Source organism: Vombatus ursinus, unplaced genomic scaffold (assembly GCF_900497805.2).
Source record: "Vombatus ursinus unplaced genomic scaffold, bare-nosed wombat genome assembly UNPS02014798.1, whole genome shotgun sequence".
NCBI lineage: Eukaryota > Metazoa > Chordata > Mammalia > Diprotodontia > Vombatidae > Vombatus > Vombatus ursinus.
This window is the reverse complement of record NW_020954576.1, coordinates 58,687,936-58,708,937: the sequence shown is the minus strand read 5'-3', so window position 1 is coordinate 58,708,937 and position 21,002 is coordinate 58,687,936. Positions and strand designations below refer to the sequence as shown.

Below are 21,002 nucleotides of genomic sequence, written 5' to 3'. Positions count from 1 at the left end.
AGAGAGAGAGAGAGAGAGAGAGAGAGAGAGAGAGAGAGAGAGAGAGATAACTGAAGCCCAGAGATGCTAAATAACTTGTCCATGACCACACAGCTAACAGGTGTCCAAGGGAAGCTTCAAGGCAAGAAACTCTATCCAGTATACCATTAGACTGTGAGCTCCTTGAGAGCAGGAACTGTCTGCCTCTTTTTGTATCCCTAGTGCTTAGCAGAGTGCCTGGCACATAGAGGCCTCTTAATAAATGTTTATTGATTGACTGATGCAGCCTAACAAATCAACTTAAAATGACAAGGTGCCTGCCTTCTGGGCATTTACCATCCAAACACTTACTGGTTATATAAACAAAGGCCAATAATAAGTGTAGTGAAAACGATGGATTTTAAGTCTGAGGACCTAAGTTTGAATCACTTCATATAATTGTCTCATTTCCCTCATCTATAGAATGAGGGAATCAGATGATCTCTGGGGTACCTTTCAGAACAACATTCTATAATCCTATTAACCTATCTGAACTTGTTCTCTCATCTGAAAAATGGGTAATAATATTCACGCTCCCTATGTCCCAGGATGGTTTTGAGGAACAAGCTAGATACACTTTTAAATGCTACATAAATGTGTTGGCATAGGTGGCACAATGGATAGAGTGCTGGGCCTGGAGTCAGGAAGATTCATTTCCCTGAGTTCAAATTTGGCCTCAGATACTAGCTATGTGACCCTGGGCAAGTCACTGAACCCTGTTGGCCTGAGTTTCCTCATCTGTAAAATGAGCTGGAGAAGAAAATGGCAAACTACTCCAGTGTCTTTGCCAAGAAAACCCCTAATGGGGACACAGAAAAGTCAGGCACAACTGAAACAACTGAACAAATATTTAATAAAACATTAGGTTTGAAAAGATAGTCTTCCATACACTTCTGCCTCTTCAAGATTCTCAACCAAATCGGCAGTCTTTTGGATAGTCTCTAAAACTCTTAAAGTAATTGAGAAGAAAGATGCCTTTTAAGGTCTTTTTGTTTGTTTCTTTTTGCTTTTTGCCTTTTAAGTTTTAACTGACATTCTTAAAATTAGCATTATTTCCTAGGAATAGGGATGGCAATTAGGCTTAGGGAATTCCAGGAAGAGGAACTGTCTTCTACCAATGCAGGTCAGCACTTTCTCTGAAACTTAAGAGTTGACTAGAGCACTGATAAGTTATCATCCACTTGTGCATGTGAACAATATGTCAGAGAGGCAGTCCTGGTTTTGAAGGGAGCTCTCTATCCATTATACCTCTCGACATAATTTCATAGAATCCTAAATTAAGAGCTAGAGAGGACCTCAGAGGTCATTTAATTCAACACTTCAACCTGCATCTTACAGATGAGAGAAATGAGCCCCAGAGAGATGAAGAACATGTCCATGATCACATAGGGAGTAAGTAGCAGAGCTTTGATTCCACAGCTAACACCCTTTCTAAGAAACCATGCCTTGTTCAGCTAGTTCTGGTGATAAAGTAAGCCACAGAAACTGCCTTTTAACCATTTGAATTATGATTTTGGGGAAACTAAACACATACTCTGTTATTCATTTCTTTTAAGAAATTATTTATTTTCCCCCAAAACCAAACTCTGTAAGATTATAAATTGCAGATGAAATGATGGTCTGTATAGGTGAGGGGAGTTTCATCCCTGGAGGGTCCTAAACTGAAGTCATAAGTTTGATGGGGGGAAAACATTTTTGGCTGTTTTCAATGCTTCCAAGATATAGGCACAGTTTCTCAAGGTCTTTTCACTTCCAGATGCCAACTCTAAACATATTAATTGGCCTAAAAAAAGTTTCAAACTAATCCAAGGTGAGGCAATAGGAAGTCAGTGGGCAGAAATAGTATTGAGTAATCAGAAAGTTGGAAGGTTTTTCTTTTCACTCTGAGAAAAAAAATAATTATGTTTCATACATTTTCCTTGAGAAAATAGTATAAAATATATATAACAATAAGGGTATAACTTCAGCTAAGGCTAACCAATAAATATCTGAAAGCTGGGTCCTTTTCTCCTTTCACTACATTTTATCTTCTTTGGTGATCAAAACAGTTCCCATTGTCTCAACTGCTATCTCCATGTAGATAATTCCTAGTTCTAACAGGGTTATCTCCAGCCCTATTCTCTCTTCTAAGCACCCTTCCTGCATCACCAACTGCCTACACTTCAAACTGTAGATATATCCAAAGCAACAAGTCCAAAACATTGCCTTTCTCCCAAATCTTCTCTTCCTCTGAACTTCCTTATTACTGGAGAATGCTCCACCATCCTCCCTTTTCCCAGGTTCTCAACCTCAGCATCCTCCTGGATTCTTCCCTTTTACTCACCTCACATAACCAATCTGTTTGCAAGTCTTAATATTTCTACTTTAATAACATCTCTTCTATACATCCCTTTCTCTCCACTCACAAAACCACCACCCTAGTTCAAACTTTCACTGTTCAATGAGTCTCACTACCTCAAATTTCTCTCCACTGGAATCCATCCTTCACAAAGTTGCTAAAATGATTTTCCTCAATGGCAGGCCCGATGACCACGTTGCTCTGCTCCTCTGCTCAATTAACTCTAGTATTCCTATTGCTTCCAGAATCAAATATAAAGTCTTCTATTTGGCATTTCATGCTCTCTGAAACCTAGCGCCTTCCTACCTTTCCAGATCGTGACCTACGACCTACATGCTTTCCTCATACATGAGGATGTCCCATATCCATGCCTCTCCACCAGCTATTTCCCATGCCTGTAAAGGTCTTCCTCCTCACTTCCACCTCAGGACGTGGATGAAACACCACTTCTTCAGGAGTTCTTCTCTGCCCCACTCCGCCCCTCCCAACACAATTAAGCTTTCTCTTCATTCTATATCGCCCTATTTACTTGTAGTCTCCCCCATTATTAAATAAGCTTCTTAAGGGCAGGGGCTGATTTTTGCCTTTCTCTGTATTCCCAGAGTTTAGCACCATGCCTGACACATACTCAGTTCTTAGTAAAGGCTTCCTAATTGACTGAAAATTCATTCCGTTTTGAAAAGTAGGATCAACCAAGTTTCTAACTAAGCAATTCAGACATACTGAGATGCAGATGCTCTACTTGATTTCTACTGACTATATGTTCAATTATGAATAGAATGGTTTTGGGGGAAAAAATCAGTCAAACTAATCTGTTAAGTATTCTCTTACCCCCACAAGCTTGTGAAGCCCCAACTTTCATATAAAGTAACGATAACAAACCTGCCGCCTCACTTGAAAACACAAAATCAGAGGTGGCTAGAATGGATTTACAACTGAGAGCCCTGAAAGAGGTCCGTCTCAACCCATCCCCTCATCTGTAAGATAAAGGGTGAAAGCCCTAGGGTATTGCCCTAGTCACAAAAGTACTAAATGGCCGTGTCAGAATTCTAACCCACTTCCTCTACACCGAATCCTTTCCATTGCGCCACTGAGACAGTTTCTGTCCCTGGCAGATGAAGAAACCGAGGCTCAGAATCGGAAAGTGACTTGCCCATGGACGTGTAGGCAAGCTCAGAAGCAGCGCTGGGATTCCTCAGGCTCCAAATCCCATGCTCCTTCTTGCCTCATCCTACCCTTTTTCTTAATTAAAAAAAAAAATTAAAAAGTTGTGCACAACTCAGACTGGGCGGGGGGGGGGGGTGATCGTGACGGCTCTGAGCGTGGCAGCGGTCACTGTGGCCAGGGCCGACATGGCCCAGCCTCCCGGTGGTCTCAGGCTGAAGATCAGAGTGCCCTGACCACGGGAGGCCGGCGATGGAGGCGATGCCAAGGGCGGAGACACCGGGGGCGCCGGGAAGCCCTACCTGTTAACCTCCAGCGCTCGGGATACGCCAAGCCCAGGAGCTTCTTGGCGTCGGAGCCGCCGGCGGCCGGCGGGGGCTGCGGGGAATTGTCGCGGACGCCGCCGCCACTTCCCGCCGCGACCGTCGCCGAGCCGTCACTCCCGACCCGGGCAGCAGCGGCTCTCTGAGCCGGCCCATCGCCCGCGCCGGTCGTCCTGCACCTGCGGCTGCCGGAGGGCCCGGCGCGGAGCCCCAGGAGCCGCGCGAGCCGCGCTGCCTGCCCCAGGGATGGCGGCGGCCCGGGGGCGGCGCTGGGGCCGCCGCTGCAGCAGCGCGGACGCCCGGGCAGTGGGGAGCGGGCCACGGCCAGAGCCCACTGGGAGGAGCAGCCGCGCGCGCGCCGGAGCAGCAGCAGCAGCAGCAGCGGGGGGACGCCGCGGCCGCCACCGCGAGCAGGGAAGCTCGCCATGGGGCCCAAGGTGCCCCGTCCCCGGGACACCCGCCCCCCACCCCGGGGAACGCAGCGAGCGTCACCAGCGTCCCCGCAGCCCACTCCGTAGTTCCTGCTTTTGTGCAGAGGGGCCGGAGCCCCGGGCGGCGCAGCAGGCTGAGCCCGTGCAGGGAGGGCGGCGGAGGCAGCGGCTGGCTACTGAGGCGCTCCGGTACTTGGGCTGGTGCGCGGCTCCTCCGGCCCCGCCCGCTGCCGCCGCCGCCCGCTGTGCCTGCCCCTGATAACGCTGCTCCGAGTTTCTGCTATGTCATACTTCCTTATCTAAGACCCGGGAGCCACTCCATACGGCGCAGCCTTCCCGGGGGCTCCCCATTTCCCTCTTCCCCACCCCTCACCCTGAAATCGATACCCCAGTCCGGAGCATTACTGGGGCCTCGTAACCCAGTGTTCTCGGTCCCGCGGCCCCCAGAATCTGAACTATGCGCCCACGCTTCTTACACCCTAGCCCCCAGACTGCATTCTGCTCTCCTTAGCCTTGTGTCCCCGCCCCCGGGGCACCCCATCCCCTACGTTCATCTCATCTTTTCTACTCAACTTAGGAGTAAATTCTAATCGGTCTTCAACCGACAACCACCAGCATCTCCACAACACGTGCTAGTCCATGCCCTTCCCTAAGGAGATCACGTCAAGACCCATCTGCTCTCCACCTCCCCTGTCCCCCCTCCACTCCTAACATTCACTCTTCTCCATTCCCCTAGGCCTAAGGGCACCCACTGCCTACTCCCCGTCTCCTGAATCTGTACCCTATCCCCGTCTGTGCCCGTAACAGCCAACACTCTAGGCATATTCCGAAAGTAAACCAGCCCTTTCCCAGGTCCCGTATCCTCCTGGTCCCCCGCCTACCCCGACACAGCTCCCTACAGCGTCCCCTGCTGTTTGCAACAGGGCTTCAGCCTCAAGAAAGACTGTTTATTCCACCAGGGGCCACCAGAGGCACTAAACCAAGGGCCCAGGCTGGAGAGCAGAAAGAAGCGCGGGGAAAGCTTGGGATTGAATTCTGCGGCTGCGCGGTGCAAACTCTGGGGATCTTTTTCGCGCTCCTCACCGGGTTCACCACGCCCCCTTGTAATCTGGGAACACTTGGGCGTGCCCTTTCTCACGCCTGCGGCCAGAGCAATACGGACAGACTCGATCAGACGATGCCAAGTGAAAGGATGAAGTGAAGCTGCCGCGAGGGCCGCGGGAGCACAGCCTTGGGTCACGCCGCCGACCCGATGCCGCTGGACTGACAATGTTCTTTCCCTCTACATCCCCAACAAATGCCAGACATTCAAAGAGTGAAAGTCCAGTGGGCAGAGCACCTGGCTAACGAAGATGATGATGACGATGATAGTTATAAACAACTAACATTTGTGTAGAGTTTCACATGTGTGACCACATACACATTTTCTCATCCTCACAAGAACTATGTGAGGCAGACGCAGGTATTATTATCCCCGTTTTACAGGTGAGTAAACTGAGGATTAGAAACTACACAGGTATCAGTATTCCCATTTCACAGATAAGTAAACTGAGGCTTAGAAGTCCTGAGTGGCTTTTTTAGGCTCTCGCTGCTAATTAAGTGGCAGAACTTAGAATCAAATGCAGGTCTTCCGGGTGCAAAGACACACCTCTTGACAAGATATCACCTTTGCCTGCCCCACCTCCATCTCCCACTACTTCCCAAAGAAACCAGAAGGCCTTTCTCACACGGGTCGTCTTACCATGCCTGGAAAACCTTGCACATTTTTGTCTAAAGGTTTTAGAAAAGTTTAGAGTAGAAAGAGTTCTGGGTTTTGAGGCAGAATAAGATGGCACCAGAAGGAGATTACAAAGCTCTTTTACATACATTATCTCATTCAATCCAGATTCATGCTACAACCTTGTGAGATGAGCCCTAGGGATATTATCACCATTTAACACTTGAGGAAACCGAGGCTGAGAACTTAAATAACTTGCTCAAGATCAGCCCAGTAAGTGCTAGAAGTAGGATTTGAAACCAGGTCTTCCTGAGCCTAACCTCAGCCCCTTTGGAGATACAGGAGCAGTTAGTCAGGGTGTAGCTGTGGGAATCATGGTGGGTCGATGTGAAGTCTACTGCAACTCTCCCAGGTAGAAATTTGGTTCTATGTCCTGACTCTAATAGCAGTTGTGCAACCTCTCTGTGGGCCTCAGTTTCCTCCTCTATAAAATGGGGATAATAATCAAATGACATATTATTTGCAATGTGCCTGGCACAAATTAAGTGCTATATAAATGCTGGCTGTTCTCATTAGTAATGCCAGCGAGAGTACCTACCTCATAAGGGTGTTGTGAAGGTCAAATGAGACTTTATGTAAAGTGCTTTGTGAAGCTTGAATTGCTATTTACATCCATATCCATGGTCAGCTGTTTCTATTATTATCATTCTGATTTAGAGTCTAGTAATTCTTCTGTACTGACTCCAGCAGTGATTTAGGAAAGACAGTGGAAGATGTGATGGGACAGTAAACAGTGAGAAGCAGCTGGGGTTGACTAGAAAGAACCTGGGATTTGTACCTAAATTTGAATCTAAGCTCTGTGGATTCCTAGCTGACTGAGGCTGTGCGAGTCATATAATCTCCTTAAGGCTCAGTTTTCTCATCTAAAAAATGGGCATGATAATTCTTACACTAAAAAATTGTGGCATAGTGGATAGAATACATAAATGGGCAAGTCACTTGAACTCCTGGTGTCCCGGAATAAGAAGAAAAGGGAAGGAGTTTCTATACTGATGAAATAATAGGTCTAGAACGTCACTGATCCACTACCTCTCTGCATCATGCTTTCCCCAGGATAAACTCAATAACAGAAGTCTGACCTTCAGGGTGACTGCTTCAGCTTTGGTAGTCAAAACTCTCTCAGTATTCTCAGTTGCCTCAACCCTCTAATTAGAGGGCAGAACAAACAAACAAAAACCTCCCCCAAAGCCTCCCTTTATAGAGGGCTCAGAATTTTCTAGCCATCTCTCCCATTTTCCATTAGCTTCTCTGCTGACTCCACCAACATCATGGCCCTGAACTTCATACTATCTGGTCTGGTCCCCTTCCCCTTTTCAACTTCCTTTTGTATATTGTCTTCCCCAACAAGATTTTAAATTTCCTAAGGACAGGGACAATCTTTCTTCTCCTCATAATATCTGTATTTGCAAGCCCTTTGCTGGTACCTGGCACTTAGTAAGTGCTTATTAAAAGCTTATTAACTATTGACAATCCCTGCTCCCAAACCTTTCTTTGAAGGACTTAAAAGTTGTGTTATACAAAGATGAGCTATTGTTTTTCGGGACCTGAAAGGCCAAAATAGAATCTGGCCTTTAATTTATAGGCAGCAGGGTTCTTTCCATCTGCAGTGCAGATGACTGTCTCAACTCTTCTAATGTGTGCATACCCTTTGATCCAGCAATACCGCTATTGGGTCTGTATCCCAAAGAGATAGTAAAAAAGGGGAAAGGACCCACATGTACAAAAATCTCTATAGCATCTCTTTTTGTAGTGGCAAAGAATTGGAAATTAGGGAGATGCCAATCAATTGGGGAATGGCTGATCAAGTTGTGGTACATGAATGTAACGGAATACTATTGTGCTATAAGAAATGATGAGCAGGCAGACTTCAGAAAAACCTGGAAAGACTTGTATGGACTGATGCTGAGTGAAGTGAGCAGAACCAGGAGAACATTGTACACAGTAACAGCCATGTTGTGTGATGACTAAATTTGATAGACTTAGCTCTTCTCAGCATTGCAAGGATCTAAGACATCTCCAGAAGTCTCATGATGGAAAATGCTATCCACATCCAAAGAAAGAGCTATGGAGTTTGAATGCAGATTGAAGTATACTATTTGCTCTTTTTTTTCCCTCTTCTGTTTTGTTTTGTTTCTTCTTTCTTGTGGTTCCTTCTGTTGGTTCTAATTCTTCTTTACGACATGACTAATGTGAAAATATGTTTAATAGGAATGTATATGTAGAGCCTATATCAGATTGCTCTCTGTCTTAGGGAGGGAGGCAGGTAGGGAGGGGGAGGAAATATAAAACTCAAAATGGAAATGGAAATGAATGCTGAAAACTAAAAATAAACTAATTTTTAAAAAATGATGAGCAGGTGGATTTCAGAAAAACCTGGAAAGACTTACATGAACTGATGCTGAGTGAAGTGAACAGAACCAGGAAGACATTGTGCACAGTGACAGCAATATTGTGCAATGATCAACTGTGATAAATTTAGCTCTTCTCAGCAATACAATGATCCAAGACAATTCCAAAAGACTCAAGATGTAATATGCTATCCACATCCAGAGAAAGAAATCTGGAGTCTGAATGCAGGTCAAAGCACACTATTTTCTCTCTTTTTTTTATTTCTCATTGTTTTTCCCTTTTGTTCTGATTCTTCTTTCACAACATGAATAATGTGGAAATATGTTTAATATGATTGTACATGTCTAGCCTATATCAGATTGCATGCCATCTTGGAAAGGGAGGAAGGAAGGAAGAGAGAAAAAATTTTGGAACTCAAAATCTTATAAAAGTGAATGTTGAAAACCATCTTTACATGTAATTGGAAAAAATAAAATACTATTAAGAAAAAAAAATAAAGTCTTCTGATGGATGCTTCATTCTAACATGGAGCAACCTTGGGTTCTGGAAAGTTATGCCATCAGAACACAAGCCCTACTAAGGTCCTACCAAGTCAGAAATTCTTGAAGTATAAAATGGGCAAAGTCTGAGAAACAGCTGAGTTAGGTTCAGAGTGGTTTAATGTCAGGAGGTTGACTAGCAGGGATGTTTTTTTTTTTAGCCAAAACAAATTGTGAACCTTCCGCCTGGAGGGTTATGATTTATAGTCACTGATTCCTCTAATTAGTGTTCCCATTTCTTTTCCCTCTTAAAAATGATGCTGCCTTTAGTTATCTATGTACTGTTTCCCTACAATAAAATGTAAGCTTTTGAAGGCAAGGGACTGCAGTGTCTTTTTTTTTTTTATTATTATTCCTAGGCTTAGCACAGTGCCTGATACTTAATAAACACTTACTTTATAAATGCTTGTTGACTTGAATTGAGTTAAGAAAAGGACCTGAGCTCTAATGAAATCATGGCTCATTTGACAAAAATATTGAAGAATAAAAGTCTATATGATAAGATGCTCTAGGAAGGTTAATCTGGAGCAGGGTTTAGAATAGCCTGGATGGTGAAGAAACTGGATACTATGAAACCACTTAGGAAATTATAGCTCTAATTCACTTCATTCACAGGGACACACATTGTGTGTGGTTTGTCCTTCATTCTTGAAAAGGACCATGACATCAGGAAGATGATATCATGACTTGCAAGTGAATTGGATTAAATGGGGGAGGGCTGTGCAAAGTCACCAGCCTCACTCTCCTCCAGAGTCACCTGGGTCCAGTGGCCGGATATAGATTAGGACAACTGGAGATGGCCCAGGGGTACACACGTAGAACCTTCATAAAAGGAAGAGTAAAGCTATGGGTATTACTTCTATACTATAACAGGTCCCCTACTTTGAAGCATGTAAAGATATTTCTGCTTCTTTCTGGGGGACTTTGTAGAAACTTGAGGCTGTAATGAGTTCAGTCTTCCCTTAGTTGCTGAACTAGCTAAAAAGCAGATGCCACATCAAGTAGAAGAGTTGGCTTCCAACTAGTGGCTTTCTTGCCTTCCACACAACAGCCAATAAGACAGGATTCCTAAATAGAGAAGGAGGACCTTCTAAAGCCCTTCTTTCTATAATGGCAACAAGGATTAGCCTGGGATGTGTTTCCTTCCTTTAGCATTGACCTCAAAAGCTTCAAAAGAGTCTGGAAGGTCGGTAAGTGGAATGAGAAACAGCAGGTTTGTGGGTTCAGCAGCAGTGGGAGTGGACTGGCAACAAGCAAAGTGTTGCCATCAGAGAGAAAGCAAAACCACTGGAAAGAAGATCAGATTGTCCTCAGTAGATGTGAAATATAAATGGCTAATTAACAAGCTTACAAAGAAACTGTATACCAAAGAGGCTTGAATATTAGCTTTCCAACTGAAGTTAGTATATTGGTACTGATGTAGTACCAATAATTTACTGGATTCTGTTCAAATCAATCTATGATTCTTTACTGCTTATTAGTAGTATCTACTTCATAAGAATGCTGTGAGGTTCAAATGTTTCTCTGAATTCCTTTTTTTTTTGTCATTTCTTACAGCAAAATAATATTCCAATTCTTTTATTTCGGTCTGGATCATAATTTCATGTGTATAGTCAGCCAGGGGCCACTGAGAGTTTCATTCACTTCCTCATGGTCAGGGAGCCAATGTGGAATATGGGGACTTGAACCCAGGTTTTCCTTGAACCAGCTCTCTATTCACTGTGCTATGCTGCCTCTCCTGTATTCATAGATCATAGTTTTTTCAGCCCCGGCCCAAGTTATGGGCACCCACCTTGTTTCTGGTTCTTTATGGCTACAAAGAGTGCTGTTATGAATATTTCAGTATATATGAGGGCTTTGCTTCTATCTTTTGCTTCCTTAGGGTTATATGCTCAAAAGAGAGGTTGCTGGGACCTTTTCCATTTTTCTCCTTCAATAAGCCTTCGAGTAGAATCTTACTGTTCCAGGAAAATAATTCAGTTCTCACAGGTGTTTTACTTCTTGTGGCATCTCAATTCTCTTTAATTTTGCTTAAACTTCTAAAAATTAATCATTGTGAAATAAGCTGAAAGCAGTTTCCACTGACAGAATTTTACGCTCAAAAGCCTCCCCCACAAACACTATAAAAGCAATAGTATAGACACTTAAGGTAGGCTGTTGCTCTGTAACTCAAGATTTCATGTCAGAGGCATCTATAACATTTTTTTAAAATGTATTTTTATTAATATCTCTTGTTTTTATATTACTTTCATCTCTAAATAAATGTTCCCCAACCCACAGCAAGTGAGGGAAAAAAGCAGTCCAGCAAAATCAACCAACATATCAATTGTCTGAAAATATATGCAATGTTCAATTCATCTCTGCAAAGAAGGGAGAGAGGTACATCTTTTTCTCCAGCTCTTTCAGGCCTGGCTTGATTATTATAATTACACAGTTTTAATTGTGTAATTTAATTTTTTTAATTCTTTCCATTTAAATTCTTTTCTCAAATAATAAATTTTATTGATATATTTTTGTTTTTATATCACCTACTTTTTCCAAAGTACTCTCATCTATTTACATTCTTAAAATCATGCGTATTTTCCTGCTTCTGCTTCTTTTACTTGCATCATATCGCATACTTCTATGTGTAACAGGAATTTATTAATGATATTAATAACTATGTGTGATAACTTTTCTTAATTCTTCAAATGTATTGTTTCTTTTTTCTTTTTTTTTAATGTATTGTTTCTTACAACACGATCCTATTCTATTACATTTTTTTCTTTACAATCATGAAATTTACTGAAAAGTAAAAAGAATACAAAAACTAATGGTATTTCTTGTTTGTCAATTACCAAACCAAATCATTTGCAAAATTCAGTCTTAATGGCTCAGTTTAACACATAATCCTTCATGCATTTGTTAAGATCATACAAATTTCCTTAATTGATGCAACCATTGAAATTACCGTAATCAATAACCTTCTATTTTTTCTCTTTGAAAAAAATTATAAACAATTATTTTTCAATTCTGAATTCTCTCCTTCCCCCGACCCCTCTCCCATGCATTGAGTAGGCAAGAAATATGACACCTACTATATATATGAAGTCATACAAAATATATTTCCACTCTGGCCATGTTGTGAAGTGGGGGAGAAGCAAGAAAAATAAAGTGAAAGAAAATATGCTTCAGTCTGTACTCAGAGTTCAGTTCTCTCTGGAGGGGTTTAGAATTTTTCATCATGAATCCTTTGGGATTGTGGTGGATCATTGTATTGATCAGAGTAGGTAATTCTTTCATAGTTGATTGTCATTACAATATTGCTGCTACTATGTACAATATTTTCCCAGTTCTGCTCACTGCACTTTGCATCAGCCCATAGAAGTCTTCCCAGGTTTTTCTGAAACCATCCCCTTTGTCATTTTTATTACCACCCCGAGTTCTATATGTACATTCCTCATTACCATTAAATGTTAAGTCTGAGCTCACTTTCTCCTTGTCTATGCAAGGGAAAAGTGCACCCCCAAATTGGGAGGAACTATTCTCACTATACATTCTCAGTAAATCACTTTTATAAAAGCTAATCAAGTCTACTGGTTGATTGTCAAGGGCAGCATGAAGAGGGAAACTCATGAGTATTAGGAGGGCAGTTACAGGGTTACCCCTATAACTTCTGAAGTAGTAGTTGTTGCTCTGGAGACTCAATCTACCCCTTGAATATTGGAGGAGTGAACCCCAAAGGGGTATTACACATTAATTTATTATAATTTGCTTAGCTACTTCTCATGTATTGAGTATCTTCCAGTTCTTTGCAATCATAAAAGGTGCTGCTATGAAAATTTTGGTGGCTCAGTGGGTAGAATACTGGGCCTGGAGTCGAGAAGACCTGAGTTCACACTTACTACCTATGTGACTTTGGGCAAGTCACTTCACCTCTGTCGGTCTCAGTTTCCTCATCTCCATCAATGGAGATAAGAATAGTATTTATTTTTTTAAAAAAAATAGTATTTATCTCCCAGGGTTGTTGTGAGGATCAAAGGAGATAATAATTGTAAAACACTTGGCATGGTGCCTATAGCAAGTGCTATACAAATATTAGCTATTTTAAAAAATTATTGTAAGTTTTCATTTTTATGTCACGTTTAATTCCTAATATATTCTTTCCCCTTCCTTTCCTCAGCAAATCATCCCCTGCAACAAAGGAAAAAGAAGGAAAAAGAAGGGGCAGTTCAGCAAAATTAACCAAGACAGGCCAAGCCTTGTCATTAAAATCATACCGTGTTCAGTTTTGGTTTTTGTTCTATTTATGTTGTTGTAGTCACTATGAATATTGTTTTCCTGTTTCTGTTTATTCTTCTCTTTTTAGTTTGTATCTTCCCATGCTTCATTTAATTCTCCATATTTATCATTTCTTATAGCACAGTAATATTCCACTATATTAAGGTATGGATATTTGTTTAGCTATTCCCCAATTAATGGGCATATACTTTGTTACCAGTTCTTTGTAACAGCAAAAAAAGTGCTAATATGAATATTTTGGCCATACGGTTGTTTTGTTTATTAGTCATGTCTGACTCTTCCTGACTCCATTTGGGGTTTTCTTGGCAAAGGTATTTGAGCAGTTTACCATTTGCTTCTCCAGCCCATTTGACAGCTGAGGAAACTGAGGCAGACAGGGTAAAGTGACTTGCCCAGGGTCACACAACTAGCAAGTGTCTGAGGCCAGATTTGAACTCAGTTCCTTTTCACTCCAGAGCTGACATTCTACTTACCACACCACCTAATATTTGGGGGCCTTAGCTTTTAAAAGACTGACAATTGTGGTTTGATGGGGAGGTCAATGGGATAGTGAAAGGAAGTACAAACAGAACTATAGTTCTGTCCATAAAACTCTTCCACAAAGCAGTATCATGTAGTCAGGGTTGGGAAGTAGATATGGACCTTAAACTGTCCCCTTGACATCTCTGGGATTTTCTTTCTCCGGCTCTAAATAAGGCTCTAAATTAGCTTCTGCCTACCTTGCAGTCTACAGATCAGGATAAAGTTCTCCAACTTCCTCTGAAAAAGGCAGCAAGAGCCGTTAAGGGTGTTGGTGAAAAGGAGATCAAATGTGAAAATTAGAGAATTAGAAATTAGAGACACCCAAACTAGGGCTTAATTCAGACAATGCAGAGTACAAGATTAAATCTTCCCCTGTGTTACAAGATGCCCTCTTGCTAGAGGTAGGGATACATCAAAAGGGCAGGATCTATTAGCCTTTCATGAATGGACTCAATAAATTTAGTTGCAAACAGGTGTTGAATTCCAGAGAGGACTTTATTTGACAGAAACTTGAACTTGGTTGGGTTTGTTTTAAAGGCATACTCCACCTACTATTTATTGTACCTTTCAAAAGGGATGGTCAGGGGACCAATTGAGGCAGCAGGAGCTATGACACCCAGGGGTAAAATAGGTAGCCAAAGAAAGCAAAACAAAAACCTTTCAGTTGGCACAGTCTGTGATCTGATGGGTGGTAATTTGACTCCAGTTAGACTATTTCTTTTCCTTGTAACTGAAGCGTGCAGCTCATTCTGTAAAGGGCAGGGTAGTGGGATGAACCCCGAAGGTGGGGTATGCAGCTTGGTCAGTGAAGCATGCAGGGGGAAAGACTTCCACTGCGGTGGGGGCAGTGATGCTACAACATCCTCAGAAGAGGGTAGGATTAGAGCTCTTTAATCATTTGGGTTGTGTCCTTTTTGCTGGTGCTAAGTGTGTAATTTGATCTCTTTTACAATATTGTTCCTTCAGGCTGGAAGTATTGCATATAAAAAACTCCACCCCCTTTGACTTCGATAGCCTCAGTGTTTGGTGCAGACTCTTGCACAATATGGGAAAATTTGAGGTGCCATTTTTGTCTTCTCCAAAGAGATTCCAGAGAGATTCCACTGGTTAATGCAATACCTTTCAGGCACTAGGTGCATAAAGAAGGTGCATTTGATTGACAGATGTTTAACCTTAGAATGACCAACATGAACAACTGGGTTATTCAATCAACTACAACTATTGATCTTGCTGATCCTATCTGGGATACTACCTCTTTTCTGTCTGGCTTCACTCAATTCCAGTGCTTGTCTAGATTTGAACATATATGCAGTGTAGCTGGAAATACAAACAGAACTATAGTTCTGTCCATAATAGTAGCTTGTGTAGCTGGAAATACAGCTCAGGAATGTTCTACCGAAAGCTATGGGAGTGAAAACAGACAATTGGGTCTAATCCAACATTCTTTGCCTAGGCAAATATCACTTTTTTTTCTTTTTTGACTTGAAAAGAACCAGAGGTTAAACCCAGACTTACTAAAAAATCTACCCTATACTATTTGCTAATCCCTTTCTAGTTTCTTCTTATGTAAACATTTTCCCCCTCTTCCCATCCCCAAGCTGAAAATGAGCTTGAAATGAAATGTGTAACTTAGACAGTAGTGCGTAATTTGCCTTCAGGGAAGGCAGGGACCACCCTGGTCCTGAAACAGCATATAAAGGAGTTGTGACATTATTCCATGACTTCCTACGTGTCAAGTCAACAAGCATTTATTAAGTACTTACTACATGCCAGGCACTGTGCTAAGTGTTGAGAATATAAATGCCAGCACAAAGATAAAATTCCTGTTCTCAAAAGAGCTGATATTCTAATGAGGGAAAATTACACATAAAAGACAGCTGGAAAGGGGGGTAAGTGAGGGAAAGTGGGGGAGGGAGGGAGACAACATACCTGGAAAAGTTAGGAAAGCCAGGAGTATAGCCTGGAGAAGAATGAAGATGTGGCTGGCTTTTGTGTTTTCCTTTAAAATGAAGCTGTCCAGTGGCTGAAGCCCATTCCAGCTTAGTCCCACATTTGCTTCTCCTTACTGTGTGGTGCGGGGCCACACAAAGGCTCTGTGTTGGTGGGAGAGTGTGTCCCTGATTGGGGGAAATGCTTTGGAACTATTATTCTTGTTATACTACTTGGGTAAATGCCTTTGCTTAAAAAAAAAAATAGAGTCTACTAATTGTTAAAAGGAAGCACCCCAGTGGGGGTTCATGAACTAGTGTTAGGACAACCACCTACAGGCTTGCTCCTAGAATCTTGAAAGTAACAGCAGCTACTCCTTTCGGGACCAAACCTGCTAGTGCCATTGTGAGCCCAAAGTGTGTATGAGGGGGTTACAGCTGTTTCCCCCATAGAATGCAAACTTCTGGAAGGCAATGGGCTGTTTCATTTTTGTATTTGTATACCTAGCACAGGTCTATAGTAGGCACATAATAAGTGCTTATTTGTTGAGTGATTGGTCTGTCCTGTTCAGTGACTCTGAAGCATATTCACTATTTGGTTGTTTTGGCTGGTTCTTTTCTTGGCTTCTTCCTCTATCTATACATCTAGCTCTGAGCTATCACCTGGGCCTAGTCTCTCTAGTATGACCTCTACCCATAGCATAGGCTCCCTTCAATCCTCAGGATTAGAGTCCTATCAATTTCTGTTTAAAAATTCCTTTCCCATTCTCCCTCCACAATTGGGCTTCTAAGTTCCTATTTCCCAGTACACTGCCACACCTCAGCCCATCTGCAGAGCAGAGATAACTGATATGCCCTAATACCCTCTAGACTCCTTTTACTGTCTCTATGCATTTTTTGATAAGGCCCTCCTGTTTCTTTCCTTTCTTTTTTTCTTCCCTGTTTAAAAAGAATTTTAAATGGACATTTTATTAGTGCTTTAAAAAATCAGTTCTGTTTCCCAAAGATACCTTCTGTCCACCCAATACTCATTTCTAAAAATGAGTATTAGTTAAGCCAAACAAATCAACACATCATCTATCCATGGTTTGACAACTTCTCACCCCCATATCTAATCATTGGCCAATGCCTGTCAATTTTCACTTCATAACACCTCTAACATATGGCCCCCTTCTCTCCTCTGATACTGCTACCACTCTGGTGCAGGCCCTCATCAACTCATACCTAACTATTGCAATAATCTAATTGGTCTGCCTGCCACAAGGCTCTCCCCATTCCAGCCCATCTTCCATTCAACTGACAAAGTGATCTTCCTAAAGTCAGGTCTAATCATATTTCCTGTAATACCCCTCTCCCCCATCCCCCAATAAACTCCAGCAGCTTCCTATCACCTCTAGCATTGAATATAAAACCTTCTGTTTGGCATTCAAAACCCTTTATAAGCTGTCTTCCTCTATTACCTTTCTGGTCTTCTAATACCTCACAGCCCACCATACACCCTGCCACCCAGTGACACTGGCCTCCTTGCTGTTCCTTGAACAAGAAACTCCATTTCTTGAATCTGGACATTTCTGCTAGTTCTGTACATTCCCCCATGCCTGGAATGCTTTTGTTCCTCATCTCTGTCTTCTGGGTTTCTTCAAGTCCCAGATATAATTTCAGCTTCCACAGGAAGTCTTTCCCGATTCCCCCTTAATTCTAGTGCCTTCTCTTTGTGGATTATCTTCAATTGATCCTACACATACCTTGCTTGTACACAGTTGTTTGCATGTTGTCTCCCCCATTGGACTATGAGGTCTTTGAGAGCAGGAATTGTCTTTTGCCTTTCTGTGTATCCCCAGCACTTAGCACAGTCCCTGGTATGTAATAGATGCTTAATAAGTAGTTTATAGCTAACTTACTCTATTTAAACTACCATTAATTTGAGAATTTCAGCATACAAAAAGAAAAAGGTATCTATGCACTAGTTTATATATGCCTTCAAGTTTTCCTGAATTATTGTCATTTCTTATAGCATAATTATATCCCCAAATCATCATGTCACAATTTATTCACCCATTTCCCCAATCAATGAGCACTCACTTTGCTTCCAGTTCTTTGCTACCACAAAGAGTGGTGCTACAATATATATGTTTGTATATATCTCCTTGAGGTTAGACAGTTTAGTTTTTGTCTTTTTTATCCCTTGCGCTTACCATAGGTTCTGGAACATAGTAAGTAGGTACTTAAAAATGTTGTTAATCAATATGGGATCTTTTCCTCTGTCTTTCACCTTCTTTGGCTATATGCCTCGTAGAAGTATCACAGTGTCAAAGGATATTAAAGTTTAATGACTTTCAGTATCATCACAAATTATTTTCCAAAATAGTTAGATAAATTCATACTATACCAACAATGTATTAAAATGCCTGTCTTGCCCTAGTCATTCCAACAATTTCCCCTCAGTGATCACACTCAGTTTTGCTGGGTAGGTGATTCTTGGTTTTAATCCTAGCTCCTTTGACCTCCAGAATATCATATTCCAAGTCCTCTAGTCCCTTAATGTAGAAGCTGCTAAATCTTGTGTTATCCTGATTGTGTTTCCACAATACTTGAATTGTTTCTTTCTGGCTGTTTGCAATATTTTCTCCTTGACCTGGGAACTCTGGAATTTGGCTATAATATTGTGGGAGTTTTCTTTTTGGGATCTCTATCAGGAGGCGATTGGTGGATTCTTTCAATTTCTATTTTGCTCTATGGTTCAAGGATATCAGGGAAGTTTTCCTTAATAATTTCTTGAAAGATAATGTCTAGGTTATTTTTTTGATCATGGCTTTCAGGTAGTCCAATAATTTTTAAATGATCTCTCCTGCATCTATTTTCCAGGTCAGTTGTTTTTCCAATGAGATATTTCACACGGTCTTCTACTTTTTCATTCTTTTGGTTTTGTTTTTATAATTTCTTGGTTTCTCATAGTAATTAGATTCCATTTGTTCCATTTTAATTTTTAAGGAATTATGTTCCTCAGTGAGCTTTTGGACCTCCTTTTCCATTTGTCCAATTCTGTTTTTTAAGGCATTCTTCTCCTCATTGGCTTTTTGGATCTCTTTTGCCATTTGGGTTAGGCTATTTTTTAAGGTGTTATTTTCTTCAGTATTTTTTTGGGTCTCCTTCAGCTAGCTATTGACTTGTTTTTCATGATTTTCTTGTAACACTCTCATTTCTCTTCCTAGTTTTTCCTCTACTTCTCTTACTTGCTTCTCAAAATCCTTTTTGAACTCTTCCATGGCCTGGGACCAATTCATATTTTTCTTGGAGGCTTTGGATGTAGTAGCTTTGACTTTGTCTTCTTCTGGTTGTATGTTTTGATCTTCTTTGTCACCAAAGTAAGATTCTATAGTCTGAGTTTTTTTTGCACTGTTTGCTCATGTTCCTAGCCAATTACTTGAGTTATGAACTCTTTGTTAAGGTAGGGGTCTCCTTCCAGTGTGGAGGGTATACTGTCCCAAGCTTCAGGGGTTTTGTGTAGCTGTTTTCAGAGATACTTCTAGGGACCTGTAAATTTTCAGTTCTTCCAAGGTGGTATGATCAAGGGTGAGGTGTTCACTCCTTTCCTGACCTGGGCTCTGGTCTATGAGTGACCAAAAACACTCTTTTCTTTCTTTGAACTATGAGAAGGATTCCCTCTCTACCACTACCACAAGCTCTGCCACACCAGTGCTCCTCCTTGCCCCAGGACCACCACCTGGGACTGCAACCCAAGATCCAAGCATGGGCAAAGCAAGAGAATCCTGCCTCAGCACCAGCAAAGAGATCCCTGCAGTCCTGCTCTGATCATCAGCTTGATCCCCCACCATCTGTGGGCCAAGAACTCAGGAAGCAGCCGCCTCCCCAGGGCTGTGCCAGGACTGGGGCTAGACCACACTCTCACCCAGGTCTGACAGACCTTTCCTACTGACCTTCTAAGTTGTCTTTGGTGTTTGTGGGTTGAGAAGTCTGGAAACCTCTACAGCTGCCACTGATTCAGTCTCTTGAGGCCTGTTCTGGGTTTGATGAGGCCTGGTCTTTGCCTGCATGGCCCAGGTTGAACTGTGCTCCTCTCCTGGCCCAGTGCAATAGACCTTTCCCATCAACCATCCAGGTTGTCTTGGGCTGGACATTTGTTTCACTGTCTTTTTGTGGGTTCTGCTGCTCTAGAATTTGTTTAGAGTCATTTTTTACAGGTATTTGGAGAATTGACTCCATCAGTTCTTTCTCTGAATGTGGGTAGCATTTTTCATCATGAGTCTTTGGGAACTGTCTTGGGTCATTGGATTGCTGAGAAGAGCTAAGTCAATCATAATTGACCATCACACAGTGTTACTGTTACTACATACAATGTTCTCCTGGTTCTGCTCACTTCACTCAGCATCAGTTCATGCAAGTCTTTCCAAGTTTTTCTGAAATCTACCTGTTCATCATTTCTTATAGCACAAGTTCTGGAATATGAATGTAATGGAATATCAAGCACTATCTCCTGAAGGAAACCCTTTCTGGGTCCTCGCTAGCTACCAATGTCTGCCCCCTAAGGGTTCCTTCCATCTACTCTACTTTGTATGTAGCTTGTATGAATGTCTTCACGTACATGTTGTATCTCCCATTAGAATGTAAGTTTTTTGAAGGCAGGGACTATTTTTGCTCTTTCTGTGTAGGCTCAACACTTAACACAGTACCCAAAAGTGCCTAATAAATGCTTGTTGATGGATTAAGACAGAACATGATAGCTGTCTTGAAGTATTTGAAAAGCTATCATATGGACGAGGCATCAGATTTGTTTGTCCTGGTTGGCCCCTGAGGGCCAAGCCAGAAGTATGGATAAAAATTGCAAAGAAGCAATTTAGATTTGGCATTAAGAATAATTTCCTAACACAGAGCTGTCCAAAAGTGGAATAGGCTCTCAGAGGGACAATGGGTTCAGACCCCTTAGTGGTCTTCAAGCACAGGATGCTTGAACAATGGAAAGTAGGTTATAGGTGGGATTGTTTTCAGGCAAGGGTTGTTTTCAGAAGGCTGCTGAGGTCTTTGCTAACTCAAATTTTATCTTTGAATAGCATTTTATTTTTTTCCTAAGTTGCTTATCAAGAAAAAATTTTAACATTCATTTTTACAAGATTTTGAGTTCCAAATTTTTTTCCTCCCTTCCCTCCCCTCTGCCTAAAATGGTAGGAAATTTGATATAGTTTATAAACAAGAAAGAATAAAATATGTGAAAAAAAAACTTTGATCTGCATTCAGAATCCATCAGTTATTTCTCTGGATATGGATAGCATTTTCCTTCATGAGTCCTTTGTATTTATCTTGGATCCCTGTGTTG

General features: G+C 41.9%; 1 protein-coding gene across 1 annotated transcript in view; it reads right to left on the bottom strand.

Annotated features, from left to right (window-relative positions):
• Positions 1 to 4,270, bottom strand: part of LOC114050219 (ATP-binding cassette sub-family B member 10, mitochondrial-like) — a 42,962-nt gene extending 38,692 nt beyond the window's left edge. Inside the window, exon 1 of the mRNA XM_027871868.1 lies at positions 3,823 to 4,270. Coding sequence (XP_027727669.1) covers positions 3,823 to 4,270 — 448 coding nt within the window. The remainder of the gene's footprint in view (positions 1 to 3,822) is intronic.
• Positions 4,271 to 21,002: the final 16,732 nt, after the last annotated feature.